Source organism: Pelodiscus sinensis, chromosome 3 (genome assembly GCF_049634645.1).
Source record: "Pelodiscus sinensis isolate JC-2024 chromosome 3, ASM4963464v1, whole genome shotgun sequence".
NCBI classification, from domain to species: Eukaryota; Metazoa; Chordata; order Testudines; family Trionychidae; genus Pelodiscus; species Pelodiscus sinensis.
Window position 1 is genome coordinate 142,680,918 of NC_134713.1, and position 12,085 is coordinate 142,693,002.

General features: G+C 46.2%; 1 protein-coding gene across 3 annotated transcripts in view; it reads left to right on the plus strand.

Annotated features, from left to right (window-relative positions):
• Positions 1-12,085, plus strand: part of DNAH8 (dynein axonemal heavy chain 8) — a 615,913-nt gene that overhangs the window by 417,792 nt on the left and 186,036 nt on the right. For all 3 annotated transcript variants that reach the window (XM_075925079.1, XM_025186355.2, XM_025186358.2), the window contains 2 exons: positions 5,309-5,550; positions 5,644-5,784. In XM_075925079.1, the coding sequence (XP_075781194.1) occupies positions 5,309-5,550; positions 5,644-5,784 (383 nt within the window). The remainder of the gene's footprint in view (positions 1-5,308; positions 5,551-5,643; positions 5,785-12,085) is intronic.

Sequence of the window (12,085 nt, forward strand, 5' to 3'; positions counted from 1 at the left end):
GCTAATGTAGTCATTCGAACTTGCAAATGAAGCCGTAATTCGAACTACCTAGCCTGTGCTGCGTGTAGCCATGGGCAGGGAGTTTGAACTACCGGGCATTTAAAAATGGTGGTGCCTGGGAACATGCAAATAAAGCCTGGGATATTTTAATCCCGGGCTTCATTTGCAAGTTCGAATTACTACATTAGCCACCCTAGTTCGAACTAAGGTAGCAGTGTAGACATACCCCTAGCTAGTTGTCCACTTGGTATGTTATTTATATTTGGCTTAGTTTATTTTTTTACCAAGAAATTGGTTGACAAAGGCTTTTGATGTTGACTGCGGAGCGTCCAGACTACTGTGCTGTGCCGCCAAACAGCTGATCAGCACAGCGCGGCAGCCATTTTGATGTAAATGAAGTGGCGATTATTTAAATCAACGCTTCATTTTGCTATGTCTACAAAGCTCATCTACATGGCTCTGTTGACAGAGCCATGTAGTGCAGACATACCCCTATAGTCCTTATTTTGTTTGGGAGAATAGCACATCCTTGGGAAATGTAGTTTGTAGGTCCTTTACTCACAGGAAGTGAAAGTGTAGAGAGGCTCACCTCCAAATATTTGTAATGGGCAGATCCATGAAACTATCTTCAGAGTTTGGGTCCTTTAACCCCTCTATTTTTATAATGTGATATGTTATAGGAGTGCTCTAGTGAACAAGTGGTCTACTCTATAATGTCTGAAATCCCATAAGATGCTTCTTTAGCCCAGAATCTGAGAAAGTCTAATTATATTCCTGCTGTGAAAAAGGGGATGGTAAAGAAAAGATGAGGCAACTCTAATCAGTTTCTTCTCAGAAAAGAAAGTGGCTTCAAATGCACTGTTTCACCTCAAGAGAGATTTTGCTTCTCCAGGTGATCTCAACACTGAAACACCAGGCAAAACAGTGTTTAGTAGTGTATGACCTCATATTTTCTTCTCACAGAGCTTGTTTCCAACTAATGATACTAGAGTTCTGCTGCTCCAGTACCAATGTTTCCTCTACTGTGCTTTAATTAATAACAAAATACATGACACTGGAGGATCTACATATTTTGCAGGAACAGGTTTCTCAATTTGAACATCCTAGTGAGGAATTGCCAATCCTCACTGCTGGCTTATTGGGATCTACTATAATGTTGTCTACTTTGGATGAGTCTGTGCTTTCTCCCTTTATGTTATAGTTAGATGATTTCAAGAGTGTTTAAGACTTCTTAAAAAGGGTCACACTCATAAACTTACTGATGTTATCCAATTCTTGAGTGCTATCGGGATAGCCTTTCCAATTAATAGTAACAGGGAGCCATCTCTGATTAGTGTGTTGCCCTCCTTCCCACTGCTTAAACTGTTGTCTGAGTAAGAGGGGAGACTTGTTCCAACCTGCACAATGAGGATCCTGGTGCCAGGCTGTTAAAGGAGCAGAAACTCAGTTTTTCCCTCATACCCTAACTGTTCCTTCAGGACCACTTCTTTTCTCATTCTGCTATTTCCCCCTCATATACATACATATGTCTATTATATCATAGATCAGGGGTTCGCTGACTCCCTAGTCCCTACTATCCTTAAAACCACTTTTGTTTCATGAAGCCATTATACACTCTGCAAAAATTCTTTAGCAGAGTCCCACTTCCACAGCTTCAGTGGCCTGAAAATCAGACAACTATCACATTCCTTTTAAGAAAGCTGAAGTCTTTTATTCCTGTCTGGTGCATGGTTCTCCTGTAGTAACATCTGCAAATGAGAAATCCAGGCAACAATTCAAAACCACACTGAAAGACCAGTAGTCAAAGAGATGAGATTTCCTCAGTAAAACAAATGTTTTTTATCATACAGTTTATAGTTCAGGACTACACATTATCAATTTCTATACCATATGACTGATGGATAGCTAAATTGACACCAATGTTTAAAAAAGATCTCTAGAGGTGATCTTGGCAATTACAGGACAGTGAGCCTAATTTCAGTGTCAGGCAAATTAGTTGAAACAGTAATAAAAACAGAATTATCAGACATATGCATCAACATGACATGTTGAGAAAGAGTCAACATAGCTTTTTTAAAGGGAAATTATTCCCAACCAAACTATTAGAATTCTTTGAAGGTGTCAACAAGCCCATGGACACAGGTGATTCCATGGATATAGTGGACTTGGACTTTCAGAAAGCCTTTGACAAGGTCCTTCAACACAGAGTACTAAGCAAAGTAAGCAGTCATGAGATAAGAGTAAGGGGCCTTTTATAAACCAGTAACTGGTTAAAAAATCAGGAAATAAAGGACAGAATAAATGCTCCGTTTCCAGAATGGAAAGCATTAAATATTGGTGTGCCTTCAGGGATCTGTACTGAGACTAGTGTTGTTCAACATACTCACAAATAATCAGAAAAAGGGAATAAACTGTGAGATAACAAAATTTGCAGATGATACAAAATTAATCAATATAATTAAGTCCAAAGCTGACTGCAAAGAGTTGCAAAAGGACCTCTCAAAAATGGGTGACTGGGCAACAAAGTGGCTGCTGAAATTCAGTGTTGATAAACATAAAGTCATGCATATTGGAAAACATAATTCCAACTATATATACAAAGTTATGGATCTAAAGTATCTGAAGTATCTAAAGTTATGGATCTAAAATCACTCAAGAAGACCTTGGAATCATTGTGTATAGTTTGCAGAAAACATCCATCCAGTGTGCAGTGGCAGTCACAAAACCTAACAGAATGTTAGAATCATTAGGAAAGGGATAGATAATAAGAAAGAAACTATCATAATACCATTATATAAATCTATGTATGCCCACACATTGACTACTGCAGGCAATTCTGGGCACCCTGTCTCTAAAAGTGTATATTAGAATTTGAAAAAGTACAGAGAAAGGTAACAAAAATGATTAAGTCATGGAACAAATTCCAGATGAGGAGAAATTAAAAAGACTGGGGCTTTTCAACTTGGAAAGGGGATGATTAAGAGGGGCTATGATAAAGGACTATTGAATCATTAATTTTGTGGAGAAAGTGAATAAGAAAGTGTTATTTGCTCTTTCATATAACACAAGAACTATGAGTCAACTGATGAAATTAATAGGCAGACGTTTAAAACAAAGGAAGGACTTCTTCACCCAATGCATAGTTAACCAGTAGAACTCATTGCCAGGTTATGTTGTGAAGGTCACAACTATGACGAGGTTCATAAAAGAATTAGATAAATTCCTGGAAGATAGGTCTATCAATGGCTATTAGTCAAGATGGTCAGGAAAGCAACACCATGTTCTGGGTAGATAGATCATTGGTCTGACCCAACATGGCACTTATTATGTGCTAAAAGGTATTAAATAACCTAATGGTCCTCTGACTTAAATGCATTGTTCTCCACTGAGGAAGGGTAGCTCTCAGATTCAGGCTCAGAGCAGGCCGAGAAAAAAAATGAAGTAAAGGCTTTTTTCCATCTAGAAATGTTTGAAACCTGGTGCAAAAAAGTTGCATTTATAATCCAAATCTAACCTGAGCAGGTGGTAGAGGTAAAACCTGAAGGCAAGTACCAGCATTCTAAATCTTTCCAGGTATGTCTACACTACCACCCTAGCTCGAACTAGGGTGGTTAATGTTGTCAATCGAAGTTGCAAATGAAGCCCAGGATTTAAATATCCCAGGCTTCATTTGCATCTTGCCGGGTGCTGCCATTTTTAAATCCCCGGTAGTTCGGACTCCGTGCCCGCGGCTACATGCGGCATGGAGTAGGTAGTTCGAATTAAGCTTTCTAATTCGAACTACCGTTACACCTTGTTCCAGGCTTCAGGAAGCCTGAATCCCGGGCTTCATTTGCAACTTCGATTGACTACATTAACCACCCTAGTTCGAACTAGTGTGGTAGTGTAGACATACCCTTCCTGAGTTAGCAGTCCTGCTGCACTTAACCTTCCTGGATGTGAATAGAGAAGAATGGGAAAGCTCTGGGAAGGTAAATGAATAATCAGGCATGCAAGTTGTAAGAGCACACATGTCGGATTACATCTTTGGTGTAGAAAGGAATAGTTATAGTATGTTATCATCAAACATCATCTTGATATGCTTCTCTGTGTACCTAGTACTCTTCTCCCTGAAAAATCAGTCATATCAAAGGTCAATGTCAGGCCCACTCCTACCACTGGACTAAGTTAACTAATGGTTTCAAGAACACAAGAAATTTGCTACGGATCTTGCTTTCTCCTTTATTTTTTGGATTTTCTTCACAAAGGCATAGACCAGGGTCTTCAGCCTAGCCTCACAGCATCAGATGTCAGTTACACCTACTGTCTTATTTGCCAGATCCTTTCAGATAACCTTGAAGTGTCCAGTTTTCTCAGGGCAGTCAGACTGGCAAAACTTGTGGTTAGATCAATCTTTCCTAACTGGGATCTACCATTGTTATTGAAAGCCCTAACAAGACATCATTTTGAGCCTCTGCCATCAATATATCCATTCTACCTATCTATCAAAATCTGTTTTTTGGTCACTCTCCCTGATGCATCCTTATGATGTATGCTGGACATATCATCTTACACATTAATGACACATTTGGTACCTCCCCTTGTACTTTTTTCCCAAAGCATTCACTACCTATTGTTATGCTTTCACTCTTGTTGTTTCAAGCTATTTTATTATGTATTCAGCTACTTGTCCCAGTAATGTCCTGATGAAATATATTTACATACTTCAATGCTAGCAGTTCTAGTGCCAAGAGACACTAACTTTTAGGTAAACATTTGCTTTTAACATGGCCTATTACTCATAGTATAACTCTTGCTTACTTTGGTTCAAAACACTAAGCCCATGCTTCAGGCTCTTTCTTTCTCCTACATATGCATATGGCCAATCACTGAAAAAAAGAAAGGAAAGTTACTTATCTGGAGCTTTTCAAAATGTTTTGTCCACATTGATACTCCTTTTCCTTGGATTTCCTTGGAGTTCTGTATCACTAGGATTCTACAACAAAGAGGAAACTGTGTGGTGATGGACCCATTCTGTTCTTTTATGCCCTTTATGTGGGGAATGAGGACACTGCATGTATTTGTCACCATAATGGGTACTTCTGGATGAAAGACTAATTTACAGTTCCTGCAAATCATAAGTGGAATATGTATATGGACAGTATGTCTTGAAGAACTCCTGTTACTACATAGGTAAATAACTTTTCTTTACTGTAAGTAACTAATTTGTTAATACCTATAGCTTAGCTATTCAAAATGCCATCCTTTGAATATTTTGCTCCCATTTTTAGGTAAAAATGTGAATTATTTCTGTTTTGATTATTTCTAGGTGAGAATATCTTTCTGATTTTAGATGGTCCTGTGGATGCAATATGGATAGAGAATCTAAATTCTGTTTTAGATGATAACAAGACTCTGACACTAGCTAATGGTGATCGAATTCCTATGTCTCCTACATGCAAACTGTTATTTGAAGTTCATAACATTGAGAATGCCTCTCCTGCAACAGTTTCTAGGATGGGTATGGTGTACATCAGTTCTTCTGCCCTTAGCTGGAGACCAATTTTACAAGTAAGATTAAAACTGAGGGGAGGGTTATCACTTATTAATTTTATTGAACTTAGTATGTAGACAAATTTTATGCTTTTTTATTTTGTCTTGCAGGCTTGGCTAAAGAAACGTACTCCTCAAGAAGCTGATATTTTACAGAATTTATATGACAGAATCTTTGAAGCAGCATATACATACATGAAACTAAACCTTACTCCAAAAATGGAGCTTTTAGAATGTAACTACATTATGCAGGTAGAACAGATATTGCCATCTAAATTATTTTGTGTTTTTGCATGAATTCACGGTTTAAAATCAAGTGTGCAGAAACAGTAAAAAGAACAATCACGAAAAGAACAAAGTGGCAGTAAAATTCCATTTAAAAAGAATATACTATAGCACATTCTTTACAGCCCCCTACTGAAATGAAAACCAACCTACTGTTTGATGTATGATGGACACTGGATGATTGGAATGAATTGGTAACAAGATATACAGTATAATCTTTACTTTTTGTAACCACTTTGAGTATTGCCCAACTTCAGTAAACTCAGGGTAGGTTTACACTACTGAGTTTTGACAGAAAAAAAACATCAATTTTTCCGACAAACCCTGAGTTACATCCACACTGCAGTTGCATTTTTCCAAAAGTAATCGAAAGAACAGAGAGGTTTTTCTGGTGTTGGTAATCCTCTTTCTATGAGGAGGAAGCCTTTTTCTGGAGAGCTCTTTTGGAAAAAAGTTGTGTGGACGGAGAGGGTTTTTTTCCCCTGAAAAAGGCGTGTGTAGACAGGGAGAAGGTTTTTTTTTTCCTAAAGAAATAACACAAGTGCCCTGGTGGACGCCGTTCAAATTAATCAGGACTCAATAGTTCCTGACTCCTGGCCCCTCTTAAAGCTGCAGGAACCCTGGACAGGCCTTGTGGCAGGAAGCTGGCCTGAGAGCACCAGCTCATCGTGCAGCTCTCCCTGACACAGGCCTTCCCACTCAAGCCCCCCACAACCTCCCTGGACCTTGCAGGGAACAGCCCCAGGGGTCCCAGGACCCACCCAGGGGGACCGAGAGGCAGGCACCCATCTGGTCTAGAGCGGAGATCCTGTCCCTCCTCGAGCTGTGGGGTGAGGAGGAGACATTGCAGGATCTCCGCTCCAAGCACTGCAATGCCAAGATATTCGAGTGCATGGCCAAGTCCTGGTGGAGCGCAGACACCCACCCCACACTTTGGAACAGGTCCGGAGTAAGGTGAAAGAGCTTTGCCAGGGATATGTCTGGGCCAGAGAGTGCAGCTCGCATTCAGGGGCAGGGCCCCACATGTTCCCCTACTTCAATGAGCTATACCAGATCCTGGGGGTTGGGGAAACATCTTCCCCACCCGTTGTGGTGGACTTCAACCTCCAGACCTCTGTCATCACCCATCTGGAGGTTACCGCAGAGCAGGAGCAGGAGCAGGAGCAGGAGGACCAGGGTCAGCCGGAGGAGGAGATGGAGATGGTGACTCTGTCCCTGGAGCCTCTGCCTGTGAGCCAGGACGTCTCCCAGGCTTCTTCGGATGCCAGGGAGGGATCTTCAGGTGAGTGGCAAAGTGTGAGTGTCGCTCGGGCTGCTCAGACTGGACATCGTGCTGCAGTCCACTCACATGGAACCACGTGCAGCATTAGTGTGCGGCACGTGGACATAGCAGGCAGCCCCTGAGCATGGGTGGGATCCTGCTGCCAGGCTCAGGGGAGGCCACACATGTCCTGCCATGAGGGAGAGAAGGGGAGGAGGCCTCCTAGCACCTGCCGTGAATGGGGAGGGACCAGGACCCTCCCAGCACCTGCCCCAGCTGGAAGCAGACTGGCCACAAGGGCACAAGCACGACCCCAGACACACCGAGGAGTGCCACACACAGCACATGGGCATGCCTGCACATGCAAGGCACCACCTACTCCCGCAGGCAGTGCTGCAAGCTGCAGGTGTGTGTGCGGATACCAGGGAGGGCCAGGCTCCTCCCAGCTTCTCTGCCACCCATGAGGGGATCCCACTGTGGCCAGACACTTCCCTTGCCTGCTTGTTCATGGGCCGGGAGTGGGGTTGGGAAGTGGGCAGCACAGTCCCCTGGGCACCTCGGGGTCCCTGTGAGTGATGGCCTGCTGTGCGGGCCACATATGGCCTTGTTCCCAAGACGTCCCCCTCCTCTGCCTCAACGACTGTTGGTCACTGTTCACAGAGGAGGGCACAGCCTCCGGGATGGTTTGTGCATGGATGATTGACCACCTCTCCCTCTTTGTATTCTCCACAGCTGGTCCAGCCAGGACTGAGGGGTGAGACACACCACCAGAGCCAGCGGCAAGAGCCTGGGGGACCTGAAGGCATGCCAGGGTCCAGGAAGACCTCATGAGCCAGAATGTCAGCATCCTGCGTGACATGCAGCAGACCTTGGGGCAGAAGATATATGAGGATGCTGAGTGGCGGAACTATGCATAGGACCAGCTCATGCAGTGGTGTGATAATATGTGTGCCTTCATGTCGTGCATGTTGGCACACCCACATGCTGTTGCTGCTCCTGGCTTCTACCCTCCTACCCCCCATGCTATGCCCATTCCCCCTCTACCTGCCCCCATGCGATGCCTCTGCTCCCTCCCCAGGTGATGCCCATGCCCCCTCCCTCTGCCCCTCCTGCCATCCCAGACCCTGCTCCAGTCCCCCATCCTGCCCACCCCACTATGGTTCCCGGACCCCCCCCCCCACACTCTGATAATGTCCCCGCACCTGAGGTGGAACATCTAGCTATCCCTTCCCCCTCCAGGTTATGATCCCCCCCTCTCCCTGTGAAATAAAGACTTCATTTTGTTGGAAACCAAACAAGTTTGTTTATTGAGAGGTCAGGGAAGGGGTGAAGTGAGGGTTGTGGTGGGGAAGGGATAGGACAGCAAGCCAGAGGTCCCTGTTGGGGAAGCCCTGAGGAGAGTTACTGGGGTGCTTGAGAGAACCTCTCCATCAGGGCCTCCCGGATGCGCACTCCAGCCTGATGGGCTTGTTGGATGGCAGCTGTCCTCAGCTGCTGGAAAGCTTGCCCCTCGCAGCCGGCATCTGCCCCCCATCCGCAGAGGAGGGCCTCCCCCTTCCTCTCCACAATGCTGTGGAGGACTGTAACGGGTTCTGCCCTTCAAGTGAGCACCCCTAGGTGGCTGAGGGAAGTCTCACAGTCTTTACTCACCCATCTGGAGTGAGTCAATGTCCAGGCAGTGGCCGTAGATTAGGCCACTTCATTTACCCCCTGTTCCGAGTGTGGTTTGCAAGGAGGTTGGTGGGGAGGAGACCCAGGCCTGCCCACTCCTCTGGGTCCCAGCCTAGGGACCCTAAATAACAGTCACCTGCTTAAGTTTCCGTGTCCACAGTCACTGTCACGTCCTTGGGCCACTTCCCCTGGATGCTGCTCCATCCAGCCCCTCTCTAGGGTCTTGGGATTGAAATCCCTTGTCCGGGTTTGGCCAGGTTGCCCTGGCTTCTTGGCAAGCTTCCAGCTGTAGAACCAGGTTCTGTCCAGCTACAATGCCCGGCTCCCACTCAGAGCTGTCCAAAGTTCTGAGGTTTCTCCAGTCAGCCCTGAGGCCTGCCAGGGTTGAGCTCCAGGAAGGAACTTCTTCACCCTGACCTAGCAGCTCCTTTTATATCAGGTTGCTGCACCCTGATTTGTTACTACATGGGCTGCCCCTCTACCCAGCTCAGAAGACCTCTCCGCTGCTCCTCCTGCTGGCCAGGGTGCTGAAAGGCCTCCAGTGGGAAGGTTGGCTTTGCCCAGCCAATCACAAGGACATAACATGCCGTGACTACCTCGGGGATGTTGTGCTTCCCCACATCAAGGTGGAGCAACAGGCACCTGAACCATGCCTTGATGCAGCCGAAGGCACACTCCACCTGGATCCAGGCCCAGTTCAGGCGGGCATTAAATTGGTTCTTGCTGGGGTCCACATGTCTGGTATATGGCTTCATTAGCAATGGCATCAGGGGATAGGCCGCATCCCCCACGATGCACAGTGGCATCTCCATGTCCCCAATGGCAAGTTCACGGTGGGCAAAGAATGTGCAGAGAGGCTTGAGTTTCTAAAGATGCGGGCATCATGTGTCCTGCCTGACCACCTGACAAAATAGTCCGTGAACTGTCCACGGTGGTCGACCCCGGCCTGCAGCACCATAGAAAAGTAGCCTTTCCTATTAATATACTGGGTCATTTAATGTTCTGGTGCTCAGATCGGGATCTGGGTCCCATCTATGGCTCCAGCGCAGTTCAGGAACCCCAGGGTGGCATATCTGGCCACGATTTGGGTCCAGGTCTTCCAGGCAGATGACCCTCCACAGTACGATCGAGTTGATGGTCCTCACCATCTGCAGAAGGAGACAAACAAACACACAAAACAGAGAATGAGAGAGAGTGTCCCTGAGCACTTGGGAGGTGCTCACCTCCCTCCTCTCCCCTCCCCTCCCCGCCTCTCCTCTCCTCTCCCTTCCCCTCAAACAACCCAGTAGCCACCCAATATGAGGCTGCCCCCCAGCTCAGGGCTGTGTGAGGGCAGAAAGGTACAATCCCCCAGGGACGGGGCTTTCCCCAAACCCCATTTCTCACCCACACCTCCCCACCCTCCTTTCCCGAGGGACCCCCTTTTCCAGGACTCCCTTCCCCCCACTTCAGGGACTGCAGCACCAGAGGGTATGTCTAGACTACATGCCTCTGGCGACAGAGGCATGTACATTAGGCTACCCAGCGCAGGAAAATGAACAGTGATTTAAATAATGAACAGTGATTTAAATGTAAATGGCTACCGCGCTGAGCCGATAAGCTGTTTATCGGCTCAGCGTGGTAGTCTGGCCACTCCGCAGTCGACATCAAAGGCATTTGTTGACCTCCCTGGTATGCCTCGTGAAATGAGGTTTACCGGAGAAGTCGACAAATACCTTTGATGTTGACCGCGGAGCGTCCAGACTACTGCGCTGAGCCAACAAACAGCTGATCAGCTCAGAGCAGCAGCCATTTAAATTTAAACAAAGTGGCGATTATTTAAATCGCTGCTTCATTTTCCTATGCCGGGTAGCCTAATCTACATGCCTCTGTCGCCAGAGGCATGTAGTCTAGACATACCCCATGTGCCTTACCTCCATGAGGAGGGCCCCAGCGGTGGACTTCCCCACGCCAAATTGGTTGCCCACCAACCAATAGTTGTCGGGGGTGGCGAGCTTCGAGAGCGCGATTGTGACCTGCTTCTCCAGGAGGGTGGCCGGCCACAGGTGGATGGCGCGTCTCCAGAGGGCAGGGGCGAGGCAGACACATAGATCCAAAAAGGTGGCCTTCTTCATGCGGAAGTTTTGGAGCCACTGCTGGTTGTCCCACCGCTCCATGACTAGCCGGTCCCACCAGTACGAACTTGTGTCGAACACCTCTCCACAGTGGGTTGCGATTGTCAGAGTGTAGCTCCCACACCCAGAGAAAGAGTCCCCAGAATGAGCTCGGGGTCAAGCTCAGTGAGGACCAGGAAGGCAGCTGGCACAGAGTGCTGCAAAAACTGCATCATGGCCATGTGAGGCCATTGCATGCCCAGGGACAGCTCCAGCTCCATGGCACCAAGAGAAAAGCTGCGGCATCCAAAAAAGCAGGGCAGCCACAGCAGGCACTGCAAGAGCTTTTCTGTCCCTCAAAGAAGTAGGCAAGCACGCAGCAGAAGCAGAGAAACAGCTGTCCAGAAGGGTCCCTTTAAGCATATGTCTCTCATGGCTCCAGCACCAGTACTTGGAAACAACTGGTGACCTAAAGCCCTGCCTGAAGTGGTTTATGCGAGATAGTGTCCAATCAGTCTGGATGCTCTCTTTTGAAAAAGCTCATCGCTTTTCCGATGCACTTTTGTGTGTGGATGCTCTCTTTCGGAAGAAGTATTTTTGGAAGATCTCTTCTGAAAAAAGGTTCTTCGGAAGGAAGCCTGCAGTCTACCAGGCACAGCCTCAGATGCTCAGTACTGTTCCAGATCAATGTTTTCCAGATTATAACCATGGTTGTCATTCAATAAATGGATTGTCCACTACACTGCATCTGCAACATTGAGGACCAAACCTATTGACCACAAATTCTTTTTTCTAATTTTTGATAGAATTTTGCTCTTGGCTTTAGCTTGCTTATTATCTTTATCTGACACACAGGCTAATGATCTCAGTATTCGCCACCATATTCTTCCCCAATAGATTCATACATACCTGGAGGAAATAACCTCTCCTGCTTCTCTGGCTTAGCATTATGATGAACTAAAGATGAGGGTTCCTCTTATTCAGGGGAAAAGGAAGAATTCATGGAACAAGGAGGAAACCTGGAAAAGCTTTGGGATTTTTACCCCCTTTCCCCCCCTTTTTTTTGTCTTTTCTGGTTTGGTTTTGTTTAGCTATTTGGAAAGAGCGTGGTCATTCATGTTAAATGACTAGTCTCTTTTCTTGTCTGTTTTTCCTTAATGGATTGCAACCAGTGGGGCAGAGGGTGAGAGGGTTAGGCACTCTACATCAAGTAAAGTAATTACATACTTGAAAAATGGATGGC